This window comes from Oncorhynchus mykiss, chromosome 3 (assembly GCF_013265735.2).
Source record: "Oncorhynchus mykiss isolate Arlee chromosome 3, USDA_OmykA_1.1, whole genome shotgun sequence".
Taxonomy (NCBI): domain Eukaryota; kingdom Metazoa; phylum Chordata; class Actinopteri; order Salmoniformes; family Salmonidae; genus Oncorhynchus; species Oncorhynchus mykiss.
The window spans coordinates 10,130,631-10,156,247 of NC_048567.1; the positions used below are offsets into that span (position 1 = coordinate 10,130,631).

Here is a 25,617-nt window from a genome sequence, read left to right on the forward strand (position 1 = left end):
TTTAACTGTCTGTTTTTTATTTAGCATGAACACAACCAGTCATGATGTTTTCATCTTATTGTCAAACAAATCACTTAAAAAAGTAGGCTACCTGTGCATGTTCATCCACTCAAGCATCGAAACAATGCACTGTGCACTCACGCAATTGGATGAATCTGTTACAAAACACCAAAAAGTGTAATGACATTCAGCGATTGTCTTTGGGTCTATGCTCTTGTAGCCTGAATTAATACATTTTTTGTCAAAAGAAAAGTTGGGACACCTGAAAAGGGTCTGAGATACAGAACTGTCCGGAGATGACAACCCGTACTGGGCATAGATGTCAATTTTATTGAATAGTTTGAGGTATGGCCTTGTCTCAGAGGAATGTGCCTCGGAGCCAGATGCTGATGATGGGTTGGTTGCCCTATGCAATAAAAAACAAATCTGTGAAAGTTTTAAGGACTTTGTTCAAAAACCTCCAAATAGCCTATAATTTACATTCTCAGAACGTTAATAAAACCTCCTACGAAAACTTAAAGGGAACCATAGTAAAACGCTCTCAGAGCCTCCTTGCAAACTAAAAATGTAAGTTCCCAGAACAGACAAAATGTTAACTTCTGTTCTTTTTAAATAACATTCTTAGAATTTTCTTTGAACATTACTAATGTTTTCTTGTGGTTTTTATGGAACGTTTTCTTAATGTTCTAAAAACATGAGGAAGCCTGCACAAAGCCTTATGCTGACGTACAGAAATTCCCACAGAAGATCGTTGTTTCTTTATGTTCTCCGAACGTTTTGAAAACACGTCTTTAACCAGTTCAATGTAACTAAATCAATCAGAAAAAGTTATGTAAGCCCCAAAAGTAATTATTTATCATGAGAGGGCCATAAAAATAACTAGAAGAAAGATTTTAATCTCACCTTTCTGGTTAAAATAGCTGTAAATTGCTGAGATGTAGTCACTTTTGAGGACACAAGCTCAAGTACACAGTACAAATATGATAAAAAAAATATTACATATTTTATGTGATGTATTTCCTATTCAACAAAACTGTATGAAGAAGGCTTAAAATAAAACTACTAACTATAAGATTCCACCTTCCTTGTAACTGTGAAATGCATATTTGTATGTTTAGTGTTAGAGAAAATGTGCATATTTTCTAAAGGTCTCTCTTGATCTTAACGTCTTCCTCCATCACTGTGAATGTATCACAGAGCTCTAGCTTAGCTTCCTAAACTCGTTAGGAACTCGCCTTTCATTTCATATTAATCTTGTCCGTCATTGACACACAGAGAGTGTGTTTTGTTTAAAATCTCTAAATTATTTTAGATTAATAGCTATTAATCAATCTCTGAATGTGCTACCATGAATAAACCACTATCTCCTGCTGCGCTACGATGTAATGATTGCAGGCATTTGCTTTGTCAGTGGCTATGATGTGGGGTTCAGACAAAAGTTGATGGACAGTGGGAAGAGCGAATTAAATGTCAGAAGAGCGAATGAAATGGTAGGAGGGACATCCCAGCTTCAAGTGGTTTCAGATTTCACATCTATGTCACACAGGCTCAGAAAAAACACTACTGTGTCTGTGGGAACCAGGGCTATTTGCCACTCAATGCATTCCATTTCGATCTAAGGTGTCCACAGATTTATAAGTGAAAATGTCGGTCCGAACCGGTACCAGAACCATGCAGATCCCTAAACAAGGGACCCTACTTCTAAAAGGTTTTAGAATGGAATGGAATTATGTATTTCTTAATTCCATTATTTTACTTTTAGATTTGTGTGTATTGTTGGGAATTGTTAGACACTACTGCACTATTGGAGCTTGGAACACAAGCATTTCACTACACCCGTAATAACATCTGCGAAATATGTGTATGTGACCAATAAAATTGGATTTCATTGGATTTCAAATAGAAATATAAGGAAACCTGCAGAAAACGTTATACTGAAGTACTGAAATTCCCACAGAAGAACGTTGTTTCTTAATGTTCTCTGAGCGTTCTGGCGCAGTGGTCTAAGGTGGTCTAAGGCACTACATCTCAGTGCAAGAGGCATCACTACAGTCCCTGGTTTAAATCCAGACTGTATCACATCTGGCCATGTTTGGGAGTCCCATGGGGAGGCGCACAATTGGCCCAGCGTCGTTTGGCTGGGGTAGGCCATCCTTGTAAATAAGAATTTGTTCTTAACTGACTTGCCTAATTAAATAAAACTAGTTAAATAAAAAATTATAATAATCATGCACCATTGCTAGAAGGTTGTAGGAAGGTTGTATGCAAAATAACCGTAGGACAACCATACTCTCACCAAGCTCTAAGAAACATATAGTATGTGCTAGCTGGGTTATGTTTCATTCAGGAAACCACCCTGGGCCTCCCATAATTAGCACTCTGATTGTTTGTCTTCCCAACATTGTTGCTGAAATCCCATGTTGAAACACTGTGTAATTCAAAAACTTGAGGTAGTGTAATGTGGGGTAACTGAGGGGCTGAGAATGCACCCAGTGTTGCGGATCAGCGGGGTGGAGATGTTGTTTCCTACCCTCCTCACCTTGGGGCAGCCTGTCAGTAAGTCCAGGACCCAGTTGCACAGGGTGGGGGTCGAGACCCAGGATACTATGGGTCTCCACCCTTAATGACGAGTTTGGTGTTACACTATGGTGTAAGCTACTATCTTGTCTCATCGCTACAACTCCCGTACGGGCTCGGGAGAGACGAAGGTTGAAAGTCATGCGTCCTCCGATACACAACCCAACCAAGCCACACTGCTTCTTAACAGAGCACCATCCAACCCGGAAGCCAGCCGCACCAATGTGTCGGAGGAAACACCGTGCACCTGGCAACCTTGGTTAGCACGCACTGCACCCGGCCCGCCACAGGAGTCGCTGGTGCGCGATGAGACAAGGATTTCCCTACCAGCCAAACCCTCCCTAACCCGGATGACGCTACTTTGTCTCCTCGGTAAGAAAAGCACCACTTATTTTTAAAATTAGGAATCCAATGTGCCATTTGTTTATTTCTGTGTTTACGTGACTACTTTTTGGAAAATGTGTTGTATTGTGCGTCACCCCCACGGACCTCCCGGGTGCGGCCGGTTACAACAGAGCCTGGGCACGAACCCAGAGACTCTGGTGGCACCACTGCGCCACCCGGGAGGCCCACGGGACAATAGTCATTTAGCTCAGTTACCTTAGCTTTCTTGGAAACAGGAACAATGGTGGCCCTATTGAAGCATGTGGGAACAGCAGACTGGGATAGTGATTGATTGAATATGTCCGTAAACACACCAACCAGCTGGTCTGCGCATGCTCTGAGGACGCGGCTAGGGATGCCATCTGGGCCAGCAGCCCTGCGAGGTTTAACACCTTTAAATGTTTTACTCATGTTGGCTGTTTTGGTAGCGGGCCGTGTCAGTGGCACTGTATTGTCCTCAAAGCGAGCAAAGAAGTTGTTTAATTTGTCTGGGAGTAAGACGTCGATGTCTTAATAGCGATGAGCCCGTCTACGGAGCCACACATGAACAATGTAAGGACAGACAGAAAAATTATGACTGATGCGTAACTGACACTGTTTTATCAGACACATTGATACTATGTTGTAGTGTCTTAAATGCATTGACTCATGAACCTTAATAGTTGATTTACAGTGATAGTAGAAAATACAATCGGGTGGAATCAAGCAGTATTAAAGATTAATAGCGTCCACATGTGGCATTGAACTGAACAGTAGACACGATTTAAAAAAAAAAAAAGTCTATAAGGCCACTAATCCCATGGCTTTCATTTGAAACATTATGGGGTTAATGGCTAGGTCATGTCACCCGAGACAGAAGTCCAACTTCTGCCAGATAAGAGCAAATAATTATATAATTTGTATTACTGAGCAAATTCTGATTTCCCAACGGGCTCTATTCTATTTATGAGGTGATGTTTGGCAAACAGAATAGAGCACAGGAGAGGTGAGTAATATGGCGTAATAAACACACGTACGTTTGTACCTAATTTCCCCTTTTCCTCCTCCCCCCTGCTGTTCCCTCTATTTCCTGCCCTGCACCTCGACTGCTGCAGGATGTGTAGGTCTTTTCATACTCACAACCCTAGGCACAGTGTCTTCGCAAAACACACACACACACACACACACACACACACACACACACACACAAATGGTCGGCAAAGGAGGATATCTTATTATTGTATAATGTGTGTGTGACACAGAGAGATAGAGATAGAGAGCAAGGACTCAGATGCAATATCCTTTATCAATATTTAAATAAAGTTAAATAAATGTTCAATAAAAATGTTTTAAACATTCCCATAGGCACTCATCAGTGTGACCACAAGCACCTCCACTGGTTCCTGTTAGTCTACTGGTTCATCCAGGGGTTGTATTTGGGACTTGATGGGTAGTAGAAGACACTTTACTTTTACCTGATTGAATTAAATCCCCACGGTGTGCCATTCAATTGAACCTTTGGACACATCCTCCCACAGCTATGTAAACCTTGGCTGAGGATATGCCACAAAACAGTGAGTCACTTCCATGCCTCATCATTGTGTGATTCCCTGAAGTATGAGTGATATGGGGTTGAATGGGGAGGAAGATGAGAGATAGTTTCTCCTGTCCCACAACAAACAAAAGGTCTTCCTACAGCAGCGGGCAGAATTCTGATTACCTAGATCCAGGATTTCCTCAAAGTCCCCTTTCAAGAAGGATAATAGCGGACTGATCCAAATTAGCAAGAGGAACTGAGTGTTAGACCCCACAAGCAGTGCTCTCTAGGTCAAAGCATGTCCTAGAGAGTGACTGACTTGCCTGACAGCATTCCCGAAAAGGGAGGAATTATAGCCAATTTCCTACACCCATAGTAATGTACAGGAATGACACCAACCTGACTGGCTGGCTGAGGGAGAGAGAAGATTTCTCATTAATGCAGCCTAATTATTTGTATTTTATTTATTTAACTAGGCAAGTCAGTTAAGAACAAATTGTTATTTACAATGACGGCCTGCCCTGGACGACGCTTTGGCCAATTGTGCGCCACTCAATCACGGCCGGATGTGATACAGCCTGGATTTGAACCAGGTCACTGTAGTGAACCAGGTTACTGCCTCTGGGATGCAGTGGGATGCAGTACATTGGACCGCTGCACACTTGTAACAAAAACCTTGTATCAAAAACATTTAGTTATTGATTGTTTGATTATGTGTGCACTTGATGTGGACTCGAGACCCCGTCATTCTCCCTCCCGTAAAACACTCCCTAATAAAATATCGCGTCACTTCCTTGCCAATCCCTTAGAAAAAGAAATATTAGAAAGGGCCGAACGACGCTGGGAAAGAGCGAGAAGAAGCCAGAATAAAGGATAAAGAAGAAAAGCCCGATGAAAAGAGGGATAGTGAGGCGGGAGGAAGCGAAACACGAGCGTAATCAAAGTAAGTTTTCCATACTTTTTCTGCTTTGGAAACATTCCACTCAGAAACTTGATCGGCGGAGCGCAAGTTTTGCCCTTTTCCCTCCGCATTGACATCACTCATTATGGCCTTACATACCTATAGACTAGTACTGCTAGGCAATCTATATGATACGTTTTAGAGTTCAATTCGCAGACATTTGCTATTTGTTGAAATGGGGTCCTGAGCTATTGGCTGGCAGTAAGTTTGACATAATGCAGTCTGCCTTGCCGCATAAAAGCGATCAGTTTTATGAGGAGTTTAGGATTTAGCTTTGATGAGGCAATATCACTTGCAAGAACAAGGGGACTAATTAACTTTCAACCGCTTACTGTTTCATCCTCTGATGGAAGTTATTGGTAAATAGTAAACAAATGACAGTAATGTCAGACTGCTTTTTAAATGTAGGCTACCTCATTGTCTTTAAAAGCTCAGTAGCACCGGTTTGTGCCCATTTTCAATATAGTTTTCAATTCAATGGAATAGGGAATCATTGTAATTGCTTTTAGTATTTCCCTAGATAGTGTTTGTCTATGGCTTTAAAGTCCCCTACCCCGAGGGAAGGAATCCAGGCAGAAGTATGTTTCACTTGCAAGTCCCAGCATGGCCTTGGCATAAATATCAATGCCAAACGACTAGTTGGTTTCTCACACTCTTGCACAACAGCGATGTTTTCATGTAGGCCTGTCATGACAGGTCACTGTATATAAGACCATAGAAGTCTGCCCTGTACAGTGACACTAATCAAGGGAAATGGCCCCTCAGTGACAGCTTGGATCAGGGCCCCTCACATTCACTTTCTCTCTGTTATCTATGTTGACAGTCTAGAATGGACTTCTCTGTTCACTGTAGGTTTATATACTGGCAAAATACCTTTTTGTGAAGGTATTTTATTTCTGTTATGTGTCTTCTAAATAGGTTTATTGAGTTGATATTTGTCTCACACTGACTGAACTTGGCTCAGTGTCCGCATAAATAGATTACGTCAAAGTAAGAACATCAAGGTAGTTTGTTAGTTTCATTTAGCCTGCCAGTGTGTTTTCTGATGCATAGAAGTGTTTCTGCTTGATGTGTTGTCTCACCCAACTGGTTTTCTTTTCTCCCTGTCTCTGGCCTCTTTCTTTCTTTCTGTCACTCTTTCATTTTTTCTCACCCTCTCTTCTCTACACCACTTTTTCTCTCCCTCTGTACCCCATCTTCTCTTTCCCTCTTGCCTCCTTTCTCCATAATTCTTTCTCCCTCTCTCAGCTGTCATGCCACTCCACAAGTCTTCCCACAAGGCGCCTCGCCTGGACCCCACCATGATCTCAGCTCCGCTGGGGGACTTCCGCCACACCATGCACATCGGGAGGGGCGGAGATGCTTTCGGTGACACCTCCTTCCTGGCTACTGTTGGCCCCAGCTCTGACCCTGGGTCTCAGGGTGCCACGGCAACAAACGACTCAATGGCGCCCGTTGATTCCGAGACGCCACTTAACCACACTGATGATGTCACGGATGACTTCGGAAGCACACTGAACAGTGAGCTTCAGCATTCTGAGTCGGTGTCGTCTTTTACACTCGATATGGATTTCGATCTGGGCCCATCCATCATGGGTGATGTGCTGGGGGTGATGGATGGACTGGGGCTGAACTCAGACTGGACTAGGACTCGCGCTAATGAGGAAGACGTCTTCAGTCCAAGCAAAAGTCTTGTCGTTGAAGTGGAGAATTTTAAAATGGCGGCGGAGGATCAGTCTGTCAGCATAAGGAACGAGCTGAATGAGAAGAAGCTTTTAGGGATCGAGGGAGATGAGGTGGGAGATGGAAGGATAATAGAGGGGACTGGAGGGATCAAGGCCAAAGGCCAGAGGCCGAAGGTGAGATTCAGCGACAAACGAGAGGAGATCATTCGCCAAGCGTCAGAGGAGGAAGGTCAGGGGTTAGATGTTGAGGAAGAGTGTGTGAGTCCCACCGAGGAAGATCGAGAGAGAGGGAACAACATCATCAGCGTGTCAATCGCGGGAATAGAGGTACAGCCCACCAATCACAAGGTGGATTCACCTTCCAGTCCCGCCTCCTCACACAGCTCAGAGTATGAGGGTGTCACCCCATTGGACAGGAGGAGGGTTGACAACTGTCACTCAGAGACTGATTCCGAGGAAGAGGAAGGGGGAGACAATGGACGGGGCTACACATTTGAAGATGAGTTTGATGATGAAATTGGCCTATAAGAGTGCTACAGGGCACCTTACGTCAATCAATCAGAGGATAAAATGGTTCCTCGTTGGTTGTGAACTATGTACAGTTTACTTCCTCTATGCATTCTGCAAATTATCATTCAAAACGGAGGTTTAAGCAAAGCTAAGTATTTCAGAACAACAACTGGATATTTGAAGAGTCTCTGTTGAAATGTTTTTGGGACCAAATTGCTCCTTTGGATCCTCAGTCATAGACATGCAGTTAGTAAACAGTTACTACAGGAATCCGTTTCATTGAATCAATCTTATAAGCTCCAATTAATGGACAGAAAATATTGGACCTTTTGAAATATCCGATGTATTGACATCAGATTTGAAATGCTACATTTTTAACAGACACTGTACTTCAATTTATTATGTCTCAATTGAAAATACAAAGAATAGCCTAGTATTGTTTTAGGCCAAGCAGGTTTTCAGTGAATAAATAGCCTAGTTTGCAGCACTTTAATTAATTTCAAGAAACTGGAAGCTTTACTGTTAAATCAGTGCTCAGTAAAAGATAATGACAGTTTTTAAATGACAATGATTAAGGCAAATTGAAATGTTTTAACTAACATGTTTTAGTTTTTACCAGGTCAAAGGTGTTTCTTAAGAGAAAGTGCATATGATACAGAAAGACTAGTATCTTATGCTGAAGGTGCCTTAAAGGGAGTTATTGTTCATATCCCTGTGCTTTAACTCATCATAGCAATGTCTTCCTTCTTTATGTTGTATTTTCATATCATGTCTTGCTCAGAGCAAATTGCTTTGTTGTCCGTTTTGCATTGCATCTTAATGCTCTTTACAAACAAACTAAATGAACCAGCCTTTTATGACAAATATAGAATTATTTGCCACCTGTTTCTCCACCTAATTAATGGAAAGTTTTTTTTCTGAGCGATTTTATTGTTAAATGCCACTGGGTTATTCCACAAAATAGTCCTTTTTAGGTTGTGTAGCTTGGTTAAAAATATATATATAGATATTTTAGCACATTTTCAACTTAATAAAACATGTTTTCCCATTTCGAGGTTAAATAAATAAATTAAAATACTATAACTGCCAAATAAAGTAACAGGGTTGACTGTAACAGGGTTAATGATTTCATCTTAAATCAGCCATAAATCCCCTTGTGACAGGGGGAATGGAAGCTTGTTGCGTGCAACAGGGAGGGGCAATTGAATGCCAGGTTCACAACATTTTATTACATTAAACATTATTAGCCTGTAGCAGGGTTGACGAGTTAAAGCGCAACCCACTCAACCCACTCAGTTTTCCACCACAACACCAGAAAATGTCCAAAAAGAGTAGAACCAGCTCACCTGCGTTTGCACTAAAAATCTTCTGAGAGGTCAGTGCAAAGAGGGACATGTCAATGCTGAATTTTATTCATATAAAAAAAATCTGATTTATAGAATTTTCCATGTGGTCTACTTCGTTTAATATAACAGGCTTTAAAAATCCAATATTGGTGCACAATTTCTACTTAAAATATCAAAGGATACAAAAGCAACTAATTTCATGGAACAACCCTACTCTGTTTATGGATACCTCATTTTAAGAATTTCCTCTTATTTAGAGCTTTAATATCTATGGTGTTTTCATGAAATAAATCTGTCATTCCTATTTTTTTTAAACTGTGAACTGTTCACATTCCAATATTTTAATTTCTCACGTCAGAATTTTTCTGACCTAAATTACATCCAATGTAGGCCTATTTTTATTTGAATGCATTTAGCCTGTGCAGTCAATTACAGAAGTTCTTAGTTTTGATTTTAACAACCACTGACAATCTCTGAAATCTCATGTTTTGAATTTCAGTTGCAAAGCATGTATGACCTTATATTTAATGCTTCTTTTGGACCAACATTGTACAAGGGGGTTGGGTTAAATGCGTAAGACACATTTCAGTTATATCCATTCAGGTGCACAACTGACTACTTTCCCCTTACAAGTAATGCTGTAGGGAGAAGAGGAGGGGGTCTGGAAAGAATTGTCTCTGGACATGTTCTTTATCTCGTGATGGATCCTCTTGGATATGCTGGTTACTTCAATAAACATATTTCCTTACAGCGTAATGTTTCAGCAAAGTGTTTCCTTGTGTCAGTGTACTCTTTAACTTATGTGGAAAGATGGCAGGAATATGAATGCGAGAATACACTCCCCTACGTCTGTATTTGGACAGGGATGCCAACCTTTAAAATGTGGCTATATTCTCCAGCATTTCGGATTTGAGATAATGTTTCATATGAAGTGACAGGACAGAATGTCCCCTTCTTATTTGATGGTATTTTACTGTTTAGAAATGAAAGCACTTTATAGATCTTGTTATAATATATAATATATGCCGCATGAGGGCGCTGTGCGCAAGCTGTGCAAATTGGTGGCAGACCAAGGGGGAGTTCTCATAGAACACCAGCAAAAAAATCTAGCTAACAACTGCTGCATCCAAAATTAGTTATTTTGCAATGATCCCAACCCAAATATAACCTTAACGACTGTTCAAGCAAGAATCAAAACGTAATTGTAAGCGTATGAGAACCCCAAAAAGTTATTTTGTTTATAAGTAATAAAAACGTAAATCTAGGGTATGTCGAATGGGCAGACGGCGATGGCTTTCTTATTGCCGCCAAGAGTAGTGCGCATCTGTGCATGACGTCAGTGTGTCGTTTACTGGAAAAGGGTCTATGCATCCAAGATGTTTGTAGCCACAAGCTTGATGTAGTTAGTGGTCATGTCAGAATACCCATACTTGTGTCCTAATAGGCAGTGGTCTAAAGTACTAAAGTAGTTTTTTGGGGTATCTGTACTTTACTTTACTATTTATATTTTTGACAACTTTTACTGTATTACATTCCTATTGCAAATAATTAACTTTTTACTCCATACATTTTCCCTGACACCCATAAGTTACATTTTGAATGCTTGGCAGGACAAGAAAATTATCCAATTCAAAAACTTATCAAGAGAACATCTCTGGTCATCCTGGTACCTCTGATCTGGCAGACTCAATAAATGCAAATGCTTGGTTTGTAAATTATGTCTGTTGAGTGTTGGAGTGTGCCCTTGACTATCAGCAAATATAAAAAATCAATGGTGCCATCTGGTTTTCTTAATATAAGAAATGTGAAATTATTTATACTTTTATTTTTGAAGTATATTTTAGCAATTACATTTACTTTTGATACTTAAGTATATTTAAAACCAAATACTTTTAGACTTTTACTCAAGTAGTATTTTACTGGGTGACTCACTTTTACTTGAGTCCTTTTCTATTAGGGAATCTTTACTTTTACTCAAGTATGACTATTGGGTACTTTTTCCACAACTGCTAATAGGCCGTTTGAGTATGCCAAAAAAAGATACAATTTTATAGTATGTTACGTTTCAAAAATACTTTAAATGTGCAGATGTCACACTCATTTCGGCTTTGACAACAGCTGATAATCAATAGGGATGTGCTACCGAAATTATTCAATAATGCGAAACCATGCAGTCCAGCATGACGCATTCTCAGTATGCGAAAATAGAACGTTTTATATTATGTGAATTTTCTTAAATCGTGTATGGTTTAAATGCCAGGATGTTATGCTAGTTTTGGCTCTTCATATTTGTAGAATTCGATGCACACTTTTCCACAATGCATTGGAAGAGGTGGGCTGCGAGGGATAAGCCCCTAGTTCTCTTCCAACAAAACTAGGCTATCATTAATTGGGAAGATAGCTAATAGCAAGCTTCTGCGGCAACCTGGTCTTAGAACATTTCATATGACTCTGTATGTAAATCCGGGACAATCCATTTAGTATATGTTACGTCTGGTATGGTTACATAAGACAGATGGTTACTTTAGTCAAAAACAAAAGGAGGGTGGTTGGTCGTGTGGATAGGATGGGTTGGCGTATAACGTGAACGTCTAGCAACCCAAAGCAATTTTCAACTACTTTTGAGCTACATTGCAACTACTTTGCATGTTAGTTAACCCTTCCGTTAACCCGAACGCCCAGACTAGCTAATGTTAGCCACCAAGCTAGAATTCGTAACATATCATACGTTTGGCAAATTCGTAAATTATGTAATGGGTAATGGACATCCAAAAATGAATACATACAATACGAAACGTAACATCGTTTTAAATTGAGTGTCTCTGCTTTAAATACAGAATACTACAAAATGCTCTGAGACCAGGTTGTTTGCGGTGTTCAAATGCCGTTTTTGTTCTTACAATGATCACGAGTATCGCATCGTAGACTAGTCTTTTTTTCTCCTTAAAAACTACGTGGATTTATGTTCTCATTTAAAGTGTTTCTTGTTCTCTTGGCCTTAGTCAGCGCTTTTAAACTAAATACTAAACCATCTTTTGATTTGTGATGTGGCTGCGTTATTGATGTCATATTAATCAGGCCTTTTGATTTGAACATGTGGATTGTTTTAGTGTTGTAGGCGTGGCTATCTATTTAATTAATGGACCAAGTCTCAGGATTCATTCTGATCTCGTTCCCAATGATCAGTACTTTAGTTTATTATGGTGCTGTCCAGCAGTTCTGAATTTGCATGCACCCAACTGTCCACGTTTTATGTGCAATAGTCCTTTGATTTGAACAGTTTTAATGTTTGTGTGTACTACTAGGCTGTTTGGTTTCATTACTATATGTTACAGCACTTTGTTGAAATGAAACCAAATTAGTTTGTCTTCAGTCCTTAAATAGGATAGATGAGCTATCTGGTCTACTACGGTGTAGGTCTAATGTGATAGTCTTCCTATAACCAGCCTGAGTAGGCCTATAACTCCATTCCTATTTTATTCAGAGTTTAGAGAAAATAATCAAATTGGAAATGGAACTATTATCAGCTGGTTAATGTAATGCATGTCTGTTGAATTTGGAAAAAATCCACCCATACTCTGCCCCGCCCCACCTACTCAGCCAATCAGGAGCCGCTACTGAGTTGCAGCTGTGGCATACTGCATACTTTTTACTAAATGGTACATGCAAAATAGAATGTGAAGGTGAGGGAATAGCATGGAGTTTAAGTATGTAGTACGCTGGTATGGGTATTTAGAGAAGACCACTGTGTGCATATTACAGCTCTGGAAAAAATTAAGAGACCACTGCAAAATTATCAGTTTCACGATTTATAGCTATGTTTTTGGGTAAAATTAACATTTTTGTTTTATTCTATAAACTGACAACATTTCTCCCAAATTGGTCCTCCATCCACACCTTGATTGACCTGGCTGTGTGGCATGGAGCATTGTCCTGCTGGAAAAACCAATCCTCAGAGTTGGGGAACATTGTCAGAGCAGAAGGAAGCAAGTTTTCTTCCAGGACAACCTTGTACGTGGCTTGATTCATGTGTCCTTCACAAAGACAAATCTGCCCGATTCAAGCCTTGCTGAAGCACCCCCAGATCATCGCTGATCCTCCACCAAATATCACAGCGGGTGCGAGACCTGGAGAGGCCTACAAGCCAGTGTCTCGTACCCACTGTGAAATTAGGTGGAGGATCGTTGATGCAAGGATTGGTTTTTCCAGCAGGACGATGCTCCATGCCACACAGCCAGGTCAATCAAGGTGTGGCTGGAGGACCACCAGATCAAGAATGTGATCATGAGGAAGATGGATGGTCACAAGCCATCAAATAAAGCCAAGCTGCTTGAATCTTTGCGCCAGCAATGGCATAAAGATGACTGGTGGAGAGCATGCCAAGACTCATGAAAGCTGTGATTGAAAATCAGGGTTATTCCTCTAAATATTGATATGTGAACTCTTCCTAAGTTAAAACATTAGTATTGTGTTGTTTAAAAATGAATATGAACTTGTTTTCTTTGCATTACTCGAGGTCTGACAACACTGCATCTTTTGTTATTTTGACCAGTTGTCATTTTCTGCAAATAAATGCTCTAAATGACAATATTTTTATTTGGGAGAAATGTTGTTAGTAGACTACAGAACAAAACAAAAAATTTCATTTTACCCAAACACATACCCATAAATAGTAAAACCAGAGAAACTGATCATTTTGCAGTGGTCTCTTCATTTTTTCCACAGCTGTATATAAAAATACCCTGAAATAAAAGGTGACACTGTACTAAACCCTTTGGTCTAAAAGCAAAATATTAGCATCACTCTAGAAAAAGACATAGGGGGGCGTAAATCAATGGAAATTAATAGCTCATGATCTCATTGCTTCATGTCAACCAACAGGCATTTTGTTGGGTTGAGAAAAAATACACACCAAAACAGTAATTTGGTAAAGTGTTTTATTTTGAACATGTTGGTACACATGCTACTTGTGAAGGCCAGAAGGAATAACATACATGCACAGTACATGGTAAATGCATGCCAACAGAGCAGAGGGGACTGAGAAGTAAAAAACACAGGCACACACACTTAGACCCTCACACACACAACTATACAGAGATGGTCCTGAACACGTTGAAGCCTGACAGAGCAGTAGAGACCATCACCCCGGGTATCTGCGGGTGCCAATGGATTTCCTTGACCTCTGTCTGACCCTGGTGCAGGAACAGCAGCTGGGGGGGCAGGTCCTTCACCCCCTCCTCCCTCGCACCCACATCACTTGACTCTACTGATAGGTCCCATTGGCTGACCACGTCGTCCGCTCCAGAGGCGGCGAACACGCTGGAGTCCACAGGGTTCCATTCTACTGATGTCACTGGCGCGCTGTGCTGCTTGAAGTTAGCCACCGGCCGGCCCGACTGAAAGCACAGGTAGATAATATTACGGTTTAGCATCATCTCTCCTCACTTCTGTTGTGAGCATTCTGGTTTAGAATAACTGCATAACCATCTCTAAGATCTGCCTTGTCAAACACACACTGACCCCAGACCAGTCCCATGGGCGACCTCCCAAGGGTTCTAAAGCGCAATACTAGTCAGAACATGTAACCACTGTTGATTTGGTGCTCCTCCAGCACTTCAGAGAAATATCAAATCTCTATAAACCTCGAAGCTAAAAAGAGGGTCAGTGTGTGTGGGAGCCAACTTTTCCTCTACATTCCACCTAGATCTTGAAATGCCATCATACAGGATAGGACATGATTACTGTGGGTGTATAGGAGAAGGTGTGGGGGAGACAAGATGATTTATCGCACAACGCATCACCGGGGGCAAACTACCTGCCCTCCAGGACACCTACAGCACCCGATGTCACAGGAAGGCCAAAACGATCATCAAGGACAACAACCACCTGAGCCACTGCCTGTTCACCCCGCTATCATCCAGAAGGCGAGGTCAGTACAGGTGCATCAAAGCTGGGACCGAGAGACTGAAAAACAGCTTCTATCTCAAGGCCATCAGACTGTTAAATAGCCATCACTAACATTGAGTGGCTGCTGCCAACATACTGACTCAAATCTCTAGCCACTTTTATAATAAAAAATTCGATGTAATAAATGTATCACTAGTCACTTTAAACAATGCCACTTTATATAATCTTTACATAACCTGCATTACTCATCTCATATGTATATACTGTACTCTATACCATCTACTGCATCTTGCCTATGCCGCACGGCCATCGCTCATCCATATATTTATATGTACATATTCTTATTCATTCCTTTACACTTGTGTGTGTATAAAGTAGTTGGGAAATTGTTAGATATTACTGCAAGTTCAGAACTAGACGCACAAGCATTTCGCTACCCTCGCATTAACGCCTGCTAACCATGTGTATGTGACTAATCAAATTGTATTTGATTATTGTCCGATGCACAGAAAACACAGGTAGAGATTGATGGCAGTGTGTGATTGTTCAGCAGCAGTGGCGTGCAGTGAGGATTAATCTGTTAAGAGTGTTGGGACTGCAGCCATTTTAAACCCAAACAAACCAACCCAGATGGTGCAATAATCATGCAAAGATGACATTTACAGCATTTGCATTGCTTCCATTCCTTTTTATGGGTTTAATATTTTACAGAAAATCTTTTAAAAAATACCTTTGAGAAAATTGCAACCATCCTGGTATTCCTGTTTAACCCGGAAATGCTATTTAAAAAGTTGCAGCTAATGTAGAAGAAAAAGCTGTGTACATTTGCAAATACTGTGCAAAATCATATGTGAAGAATGCAACAAAGATGCAGAATCATCTGGCTAAGTGCATAAAATTCCCTCAGCACTCACAACAAGCAACCGTTGACAAAAGTCCCTCTACTTCTGTTCGAGGTGAAAATTATGAATCAGACACCTTACCGATAGCAACAGCTCATGGTCCTCCTGGAATCATGTTTTTTTGAGTCAATGGAGGAACGTAGTCAGAGAAATGCTGATGAATGTCTTGCTCGAGCTGTGTATAAAACTGGTTCCCCTCTGATGCTCACAGGCAATGTGTATTGGAAGAGATTTCTGAATGTTCTTTGCCCAGCATACACCCCTCCAACCAGACATGCTTTATCTATTAATTTGCTGGAAGCAGAGCTCAACAGAGTTCAAGTGAAGGTCAAGCAAATCATAGAGAAAGCAGACTGTATTGCAATCATCTCTGGTGGGTGGTTGAATGTTCGTGGGCAAGGAACAATTAACTACATCATCTCCACCCCTCAATCAGTATTCTAAAAGCACAGACACGGGACAATAGACACACCGGTCTCTACATTGCAGATGAGCTGAAGGCAGCCAATGACCTTGGACCACAGAAGGTATTTGCACTGGTGACAGACAATGCTGTGAACATGAAGGCTGCTTGGTCTAAAGTGGAGGAGTCCTAACCTCACATCACACCCATTGGCTGTGCTGCTCATGCATCTAATCTGCTCCTCAATGACATCATGGCACTGAAAACAATAGATACACTCTACAAGAGAGCCAAGGAAATGGTTAGGTATGTGAAGGGTCAAGTTATAGCAGAAATCTACCTCACCAAGCAAAGTGATAAGAATAAGAGCACCACATTGAAGCTGCCCAGCAACACCCGTTGGGTTGGTGTTGTCATCATGTTTGACAGACTCCTGGAGGGGAAGGAGTCGCTCCAAGAAATGGCCACATCACAGCCTACCGATATGGACAACCCCATCAAGAGGATCCTTCTGGATTATGTATTTTGGGAGAGGTTGGTAACAGCTTGAAACTCCTGAAACCTATAGCAGAAGCCATTGCACGGATTGAGGGAGACAATGCCATCCTGTCTGATGTTCAGACTCTGCTAGTGTAACGACCCTGGGTTTATAAGCGCGGAAATCGACTCTACCGCACGAGCATTGTTTTTGTGGTACCGTCGATAGCGCGCCGGACCTCGGGCTCAAAGGTCGAGGGTTCGAGACCTGCTCCCTGCTGTTTCATTATACTAGCAGATGTAAGAGAAGAAATCCATACGGCCCCCTTCATTGTTGTTCCAAGCAGAGGAAACTGCAGTTCTGAAATACATCAAAAAGCGTGAAGACTTCTGCCTGAAGCCCATACTTGCCTCAGCGTACATGTTGGACCCAAAGTATGCTGGCAAGAGCATCCTGTCCGGTGCAGAGATCAACAAGGCCTACGGTATCATCACTACTATGTCTCGCCACATTGGCCTGGATGAGGGCAAGGTTCTTGGCAGTCTGGCGAAGTACACTTCCAAGCAAGGGCTTTGGGATGGAGATGCAATATGGCAGTAGTGCCAACATATCTCATCAGCCACCTGGTGGAAGGGACTTTGTGGATCTGAGGCTCTTTCCCCGGTTGCCTCCATCATGCTCCATATCCCACCATCATCAGCCTCCTCAGAGCACAACTGGTCCTTGTTTGGGAACACACACACCAAAGCACGCATGTTTCTAGAATATCATTTTACAGATGTATGTTGAAAACATTTTGGGTTGCAATGGATCATTGGGGACCACTAAATATTCCTTTTCTTTTGTTGTTCAGTGAAATCATTCCGTGTTAAGAGTCAACTCATGTAATTAAAAGTTCAATTCATAACTAAATCAGTTTTTAAATTTCTATTGGAAGTATTTAATAATTTGCAATTCTGTCTACTTATGATAAGGTAAAAGGTATATGTTTGTCTCCATATGATATGGAAAATACACTACTGTTCAAAAGTTTGGGGTCACTTAGAAATGTCCTCGTTTTTTAAAGAAAAGCAATTTGTTTGTCCATTAAAATAACATTAAATTGATCAGAAATACAGTGTACACATTGTTAATGTTGTAAATGACTATTGTAGCTGGAAACATGATTTTTAATGGAATTGAGGCCAATTGTCAGCTTCAGTGAAAAGGCGACTCTGGGAGTCTGGCCTTCTAGGCGGAGTTCCTCTGTTCAGTGTCTGTGTTCTTTCGCCCATCTTAATCTTTTTATTAGCCAGTCTGAGATATGGATTTTTATTTGCAACTCTGCCTAGAAGGTCAGCATCAACAAGGACATTTCTAAGTGACCCCAAACTTTTCAAGTGTAGTGTATATCCAATGCAAAAACATGTACATTTAAATGATATGGGAATTAACAGTAAGTAATATTAATATATTCCCACGGAAAGTTTCCACCTCTGAATATTCCCTAAAATGTGCAACCCTAGTGGTGACTATTTAAACAGTCTGATGGCCTAGAGGGGGAGCAGCTATTTTTCCAGTATCTCAGTCCCAGCTTTAATGCACCTGTACGGTCTCTGCCTTTAAATGCTAAATAACAAATGTTTTCAAGTGCAACTTCAGCAATGATGGTTTTGGGAAACAGCTCTGAGATTAAATGATGCTCCTACGAAGGTTCTAACGATTAACTTAGCCTTCAGTTTCCCAAAATAAACTTGCCCTGGTTCGTACCATAGGATCAGATGACCCTCCCTAAATCCCAACCTTAGACTAATGTCTAAGTCTAAGGGCAAATTAACCCTACTGCAGTTCTTACCTGGAACTGCCTCAAGTCCCAAACTTTCAGAAGTCCGTCATCCCCGCCAGACAGGAGGAATGGTTCAGTCCTGTTCCAACTGATGACGTTGACATCTGAGGAGTGTGCCTCCTTGGCACAGAGCATGGAGTCGGGCGGGGCTCTGGTGTCCCAGATCCGGATGGACTGATCCACAGAGCAGGACGCAAAAACCTTGGGGGTATGATGAAAGAGGGAGGAGGAAGAAAGAGGACAATGAGACAGAAAGTTGCAGTTTTAGCTATAATTCTACAACTGACATTTCATGTCTGCTTCAACTGACAAAAATAGCCTAAAGTTTATTTTCATCTATTGATATTGTCACTCAGCCTAACATCCCACTGCTTCTCCCATCATACCGTGGCTTCTGTGGGTGACCACTGCAGGTCCTCCACAGACTTGGTGTGAGAACTGAAAGGCCGTTGGTCGATCTGCCAGGAAGTCCCTCCCTCCTGTGGTTCCCACACGTGGATGTTCTTTTTGCAGTCGCCACTGACCAGCCGACCTTTTAGACAAAACATACTAATAAATGAGCTTATTATTCTACTCATGTATTCACATTTATTTAGGGACAGTTTCCCAGAACCACATTAAGACTAGTCCTGTACAAAAAAATTGAATTTATCATCAAGGTAATTAGATTGAGCCAGTCATTCTCATTAATTTGGGATGGAAGCCAACATAGTAGACGTCCCCTTATACATAGAACAGTATCTACACAGCGGATGGTGAGGAATATGCACTCTGCTTTAGACGTACCAAAACATCAGACGTGGCAATAGACCGACTCACCGGGTACTTTGGGCGACCAATCAATGGCAAAGCCCTCAGTCATGTGACCCGAGAAACTGAAGAGGGGCGTGGCTTCCTTCTGCTGTTTGACGAAGGTTGACATGGCAGCTGAACTGTAGACGGCTTCCATCTGGGATCTGAGGTCAAATATCTCCACCTGACCTTTCTCTGACCAGACAGCAGCCAATGACTGATCTCCACGATGTGTCACCTGGTGGGAAAATAGACAACGTTAATGTTGAGCCTTTCAAACCACAGTATACTGCTGCCTCACAACACACACAGTCCAATCAGGGTGCATGTACAGAATAACAAACTGAGGGTGCAAGAGATATTCAGATACTCTCAGAAAATGAGAACAGTTAAACTCACTCGGACTCTGTTGATCCCTCCGTAGTGAGGCATCATGGCCAACTCCATCTGTGGCTTCTTATCTTCATCATCATCCTCTTCATCACTCTCTCCATCACTGCTCTCATCCCCCTCCTTCACTTTCTCTGTAGTACCGTGGAGGTTGTGCATGCGTATGAGAAGCAGTCTTAGAGGAAGGAGGAGAAAAGGTATGGTAGGATAAATCAATGAGGCCTGGGCAATAAAGCACTACCAATAGCGGGGTGTGCAAAAAGTATATTCAATGTGAGTATTTGGGGATCCCTTCACATCAGCCTCACAATAGGAAGGCAGTCTGAGGGTATGCTGAGTGTCATTGTAATGGATTGGTGGGTGTGACAGCTACCTGTTGCTGAGGGCAGCGTCAGCCTGTGTGCCTGCACAGAGCAGCATAGAGAGGGGATACTGTTCCCTGCCGTCTCCATTCGCATCTCTCAACACGTCGAAGCTCAGGCAAGGAGCACCTGTCAGTTTAAAACATTCAAATTAATTTGTTTGTTGGGCAATAAAATCACTCTATTAGCTAGTTAACTGTTGGACCAACCTGTCTGACACTCGTGGTACATGCGGTAAGCCGAGCGGTCCATCTCGAGCTCCTCTCCGGGTTGGAGAGGCTGTTTTCCGGGGACATAAACTTGAGTTTCCTGTTCTCCATCCTTTCCCTCTTCTTCCATTTCGTCTTCGTCGCTGCCACCCCCTTCCATTTCATCCACCTCTCCATCTTCGTTCGGAAGCATGTCTCCCCTGGGCGCCGACATTTTGAGAGGGGCCAGGCTTTGCTTACTTCCGGTGGATTGATCACGTGGTTTGTCTCTCGCTGGCTCTGTCTCGCTCGTTTACGATAATTCAGCTGATGTTCTTCCTCTGTTCCTGACTGGCCTCTTTGGCAGACAGTCTGGAATTTTGCCTGACCCTTGCTACTGCCAGTAAAGTCCACGAATTATATAAACATCTAACCAAGGAAGGAATTACTGTAATCTTATGGATAAACAAAAAGTATTACAAAATGTAAAGTGAACAAGATTTGAAAATAGCTGATTGTGGCCACCCATTCAAGGCAAGTGGGGTTTTGAGCCCCACCTATTTAGCTAAAATATTATTTCCCCTGTTTCGCATGTTATTTTGGCATTAAACGTGTCACATATCAGTTTGCAAACAATGTAAAAAAAAATATTGGGTTAATAAAGCCGAATACAAACATGGTCTCCTTTTTGCTTTCTTGAGTAAGGCAGATCAGAAATGCAGTATTTTCAGCATAGCTCAGTGCTTTGTGTGGTGGAGGGGCAGCCAGCGAAAAATACAGAGCGTAGGAGTTGGTAATCTTCTCTAGTTGTGCCATGATTTGCTCAGTGTTCTGTCACTCATGGGGACACTACGTCACCGCAAAATCTACAGGGAGAGCTAGAAAGTTCAAGCCCCTTGGGTGCTGCCATAAATTTACATTAAAAGTGCACATCCAAGAAGGCTCAAGGTCATTGGCCACAGATAAAATGACGTAAAATCACGTTATATCTACCGTAGCTTTGATTGGACTGATAAAAATCAACATCACACTTTAAAAATCTGAGCCAGCAAGCTAGACAAGCAGTCATCATCTTGAATCAAGTCGACAATCTACTGGCAAATCCTTTTCAATTCTTGTCATATGAAGAGAAATTATAGAAAAAACATATCGGTGCTCATCGGCCATTGGACATAAACATTACACAGAAAGTTGGAAATTTCAAATTCAACAATGAGTGGTTTGGAAGGAATCAGTGGTTAACTGCAAGTGTTGCAAAGCAATCACTAGCTTTCTATTCGGTGGAGAGGTTGTGTGGTCCAAGTCTGGGTTTAGAGTCTTTTTTTCAAGCTTAAACGGATGAACATTCACACGCAACACAATATGCAAGAAAAGGTTGAATACATTGTCCATGCTGTCGATCCAGAATGACTTCTGCCGAGTTCAAAACAACTGGAAACTCGGAACAGGGAAATCTCAGACTTTAGTGAGTTCAAGGCAACAGGGAACTTGGAAAAAAAACAAGCTCAGACTGGGAAAATATGTTTTGAATGGTCATCCAACTCGGAATTCCAAGTCGGGAGTTCCGGGAGTTCCGACCTGAAGATCACTGACATCATGATTCAACTGTTCCCAGGCCGTCATTGAAAATAAGAATTTGTTCTTAACTGACTTGCCTGGTTAAATAAAGGTAAAATAAAAAATAAAAAACCTTGTTTTTTTCTGAGTTCCCAGTTGTCTTGAAAGTACCATAAATCCAGAGAATGCCAGACAAAATTTTCCCACAAGAAGGTTCCCCGTGCCACCTTCCTGTTCAAGTGAGCACAGAACTTGAACAGGTCCAAAAATGTCCAAAAATGTCTTGAATGCTGCTGCATAAATTATGTAATATGCCAGGGAGATATGAATACTGTATCTAAGAAAGTAATACTAAGAGTATGTTGTGTAGTAAGTAAGCTGTTAGCAGCCCATGTGCATCACACTAATAACTCGGTCCCTTTCCCCCTCATTACTTGGCCTACTGTTCTGACTTGGTGGTGCACATGTAGCATATAGCCTGTTTTAGAGAGATGTAATCATTTAATATTTTAAGAACTTTCATTGTCTGCTTATACAGTATGCACCCTCATAGATATTATCCTGACAAAATTGCCCTCCAAATACACCTCTGCTGTTTTCAATCAGGATCTTAGCGATCACTGCCTCATTGCCTGCATCCGCTATGGGTCCGCGGTCAAATGACCACCCCTCATCACTGTCAAATGCTCCTTAAAACACTTCTGCGAGCAGGCCTTTCTAATTGACCTGGCCCAGGTTTCCTGGAAGGATATTGACCTCATCCCGTCAGTAGAGGATGCCCGGATGTTCTTTAAAAGTAATTTCCTGGGCCTCCCGGGTGGCGCAGTGGTTAAGGGCGCTGTACTGCAGCGCCAGCTGTGCCATCAGAGTCCTGGGTTCGCGCCCAGGCTCTGTCGTAACCGGCCGCGACCGGGAGGTCCGTGGGGCGACGCACAATTGGCCTAGCGTCGCCCGGGTTAGGGAGGGCTTGGTCGGTAGGGGTGTCCTTGTCTCATCGCGCACCAGCGACTCCTGTGGCGGGCTGGGCGCAGTGTACGCTAGCCAAGGTGGCCAGGTGCACGGTGTTTCCTCCGGCGCATTGGTGCGGCTGGCTTCCGGGTTGGATGTGCGCTGTGTTAAAGAAGCAGCGGCTTGGTTGGTTGTGTATCGGAGGACGCATGACTTTCAACCTTTGTCTCTCCCGAGCCCGTACGGGAGTTGTAGCGATGAGACAAGATAGTAGCTACTACACAATTGGATACTACGAAATTGGGGAGAAAAAGGGGTAAAATTCAAAAAAAAAAAAAAAAAAAAAAAGTTATTTCCTCACGATCTTAAATAAGCATGCCCCTTTCAAAAAATGTAGAACTAAGAACAGAAATAGCCCTTGGTTTACTCCAGACCTGACTGCCCTCGACCAGCACAAAAACATCCTGTGTCGGACTGCAATAGCATTGAATAGTCCCCACAATATGCAACTGTTCAGGGAAGTCAGGAACCAATACACACAGTCAGTGTGCAAAGGCTAGCTTTATCCAACAGAAATTTGCATCCTGTAGCTCTAACTCCAAAAAGTTTTGGGAGAACAAGAGTCCATGGAGAACAAGAGCACCTCCTCCCACCTCCTCCCAGCTGCCCACTGCACTGAGGCTAGGCGACACGGTCACCACCGATAAATCCATGATAATCTAACATTTCAATAAGCATTTCTCTACGGCTGGCCATGCTTTCCTCCTGGCTACCCCAACCCCGGCCAACAGCTCCGCACCCCTCGCAGCTACTTGCCCGAGCCTCCCCAGCTTCTCCTTCACCCAAATCCAGATTGCAGATGTTCTGAAAGAGCTGCAAAACCTGGACCCATACAAATCAGCTGGGCTAGACAACATGGACCCTCTTTTTCTAAAATTATCCGCCGTCATTGTTGCAACCCCTATTACCAGTCTGTCTCTCTTTCATTTCGTCCGAGATCCCTAAAGATTGGAAAGCTGCCGTGGTCATCCCCCTCTTCAAAGGGGGTGACACTCTAGATCCAAACTGTTACAGATCTATATCTATCCTGCCCTGCCTTTCTAAAGTCTTTGAAAGCCAAGTTAATAAACAGATCACTGACCATTTTGAATCCCACCGTAACTTCTCTGCTGTGCAATCCGGTTTCCGAACTGGTCACGGGTGCACCTCAGCCACGCTCAAGGTACTAAACGATATCATAACCGCCATTGATAAAAGACAGTACTGTGCAGCTGTCTTTCTCGACCTGGCCAAGGCTTTCGACTCTGTCAATCACCATATTCTTATTGGCAGACAAGATCGCCTTGGTTTCTCAAATGACTGCCTCACCTGGTTCACCAACTACTTCGCAGATAGAGTTCAGTGTGTAAAATCGGAGGGCCTTTTGTCCGGAACCTCTGGCAGTCTCTATGGAGGTACCACAGGGTTCAATTCTCGGGCCGACTCTTTTCTCTGTATATATCAACGATATCGCTCTTGCTGCGGGTGATTCCCTGATCCACCTCTACGCAGACGACACCATTCTGTATACATCTGACCCTTTTTTGGACACTGTGTTAACTAACCTCCAAAAGAGCTTCAATGCCATACAACACTCCTTCCGTGGCCTCCAACTGCTCTTAAACGCTAGCAAAACCAAATGCATGCTTTTCAACCGTTCGCTGCCCGCACCCGCCTGCCCAACTAGCATCACTACTCTGGAGAGTTCTGACCTACAATATGTGGACAACTACAAATACCTCGGTGTCTGGCTAGACTGTAAACTCTCCTTCCAGACTCATATCAAACATCTCCAATCCAAAATCAAATCTAGAATCGGCTTTCTATTTCGCAACAAAGCCTCCTTCACTCACGCCGCCAAACTTACCCTAGTAAAACTGACTATCATACCGATCCTCGACTTCGGCGATGTCATCTACAAAATAGCTTCAAATACTCTACTCAGCAAATTGGATGCAGTCTATCACAGTGCCATCCGTTATGTTACCAAAGCGCCTTATACCACCCACCACTGCGACCTGTATGCTCTAGTCGGCTGGCCCTCGCTACATGTTCGTCGCCAGACCCACTAGCTCCAGGTCATCTACAAGTCTATGCTAGGTAAAGCTCCGCCTTATCTCAGTTCACTGGTCATGATAACAACACCCACCTGTAGCACGCGCTCCAGCAGGTATATCTCACTGGTCATCCCCAAAGCCAACACCTCCTTTGGCCGCCTTTCCTTCCAGTTCTCTGCTGCCAGTGACTGGAACGAATTGTAAAAATCGCTGAAGCTGGAGACTTACATTTCCCTCACTAACTTTAAACATCAGCAATCTGAGCAGCTAACTGATCGCTGCAGCTGTACATAGTTCATCTGTAAAGAGCCCACCCAATCTACTTACCTCATCCCCATATTGTTTTTATTTACTTTGCTGCTCTTTTGCACACCAATATCACTACTTACACACCATCATCTGCTCATCTATCACTCCAGTGTTAATCTGCTAAATTGTAATTACTTTGCTACTATGGCCATTTATTGCCATACCTCATCATGCCATTTGCACACACTGACTGTGCGCTTGTTTATTCCATGTAACTCTGTGTTGTTGTTTCTGTCGCACTGCTTTGCTTTATCTTGGCCAGGTCACAGTTGTAAATGAGAACTTGTTCTCAACTAGCTTACCTGGTTAAATAAAGTTTTTTTTATTTTTTATCTTACGGTTCTGACTTGGTGTACAGGGAGAATACTGTAAGAACGGCCCATGTTCTGAATTCTTTGGCTCTACATTTCAAAAGTGCTGAACAAATAGTTATGTTGATTACATCCGTCTTAGCTCACTCATTAATGTCTTAATCGATATT

General features: G+C 42.3%; 2 protein-coding genes across 2 annotated transcripts; one reads left to right on the plus strand and one right to left on the minus strand.

Annotated features, from left to right (window-relative positions):
• Window positions 1-5,260: 5,260 nt before the first annotated feature.
• LOC110508782 lies at window positions 5,261-9,735 on the plus strand. The gene is made up of 2 exons (XM_021589601.2): window positions 5,261-5,420; window positions 6,687-9,735. Exons 1-2 carry the CDS (start codon window positions 5,369-5,371, stop codon window positions 7,649-7,651), a joined length of 1,017 nt encoding a protein of 338 aa, XP_021445276.1. The 5' UTR covers window positions 5,261-5,368; the 3' UTR covers window positions 7,652-9,735.
• Window positions 9,736-13,902: 4,167 nt separating this feature from the next.
• On the minus strand, window positions 13,903-20,515 carry LOC110508790 (glutamate-rich WD repeat-containing protein 1). The gene is made up of 7 exons (XM_021589618.2): window positions 20,248-20,515; window positions 20,050-20,167; window positions 19,686-19,851; window positions 19,314-19,524; window positions 18,881-19,026; window positions 18,504-18,695; window positions 13,903-14,375 (listed from the first exon to the last, which is right to left on the minus strand). The coding sequence occupies exons 1-7, from the start codon at window positions 20,459-20,461 to the stop codon at window positions 14,067-14,069; spliced, it is 1,356 nt and encodes a 451-aa protein (XP_021445293.2). The 5' UTR covers window positions 20,462-20,515; the 3' UTR covers window positions 13,903-14,066.
• Window positions 20,516-25,617: the final 5,102 nt, after the last annotated feature.

Bases quoted from the DNA above. Each gene is read 5' to 3' on its own strand.
- LOC110508782 (XM_021589601.2), top strand. From the start codon at position 5,369: ATGAAAAGAGGGATAGTGAGGCGGGAGGAAGCGAAACACGAGCGTAAT. The intron at 5,421-6,686 runs GTAAGTTTTCCA...TCCCTCTCTCAG, and splicing joins GAAACACGAGCGTAATCAAA to CTGTCATGCCACTCCACAAG.
- LOC110508790 (XM_021589618.2), bottom strand. From the start codon at position 20,461: ATGTCGGCGCCCAGGGGAGACATGCTTCCGAACGAAGATGGAGAGGTG. The intron at 19,525-19,685 runs GTGAGTTTAACT...TTTTCCCACCAG, and splicing joins GAGGGATCAACAGAGTCCGA to GTGACACATCGTGGAGATCA. The intron at 19,027-19,313 runs GTGAGTCGGTCT...TTTGTCTAAAAG, and splicing joins TTGGTCGCCCAAAGTACCCG to GTCGGCTGGTCAGTGGCGAC.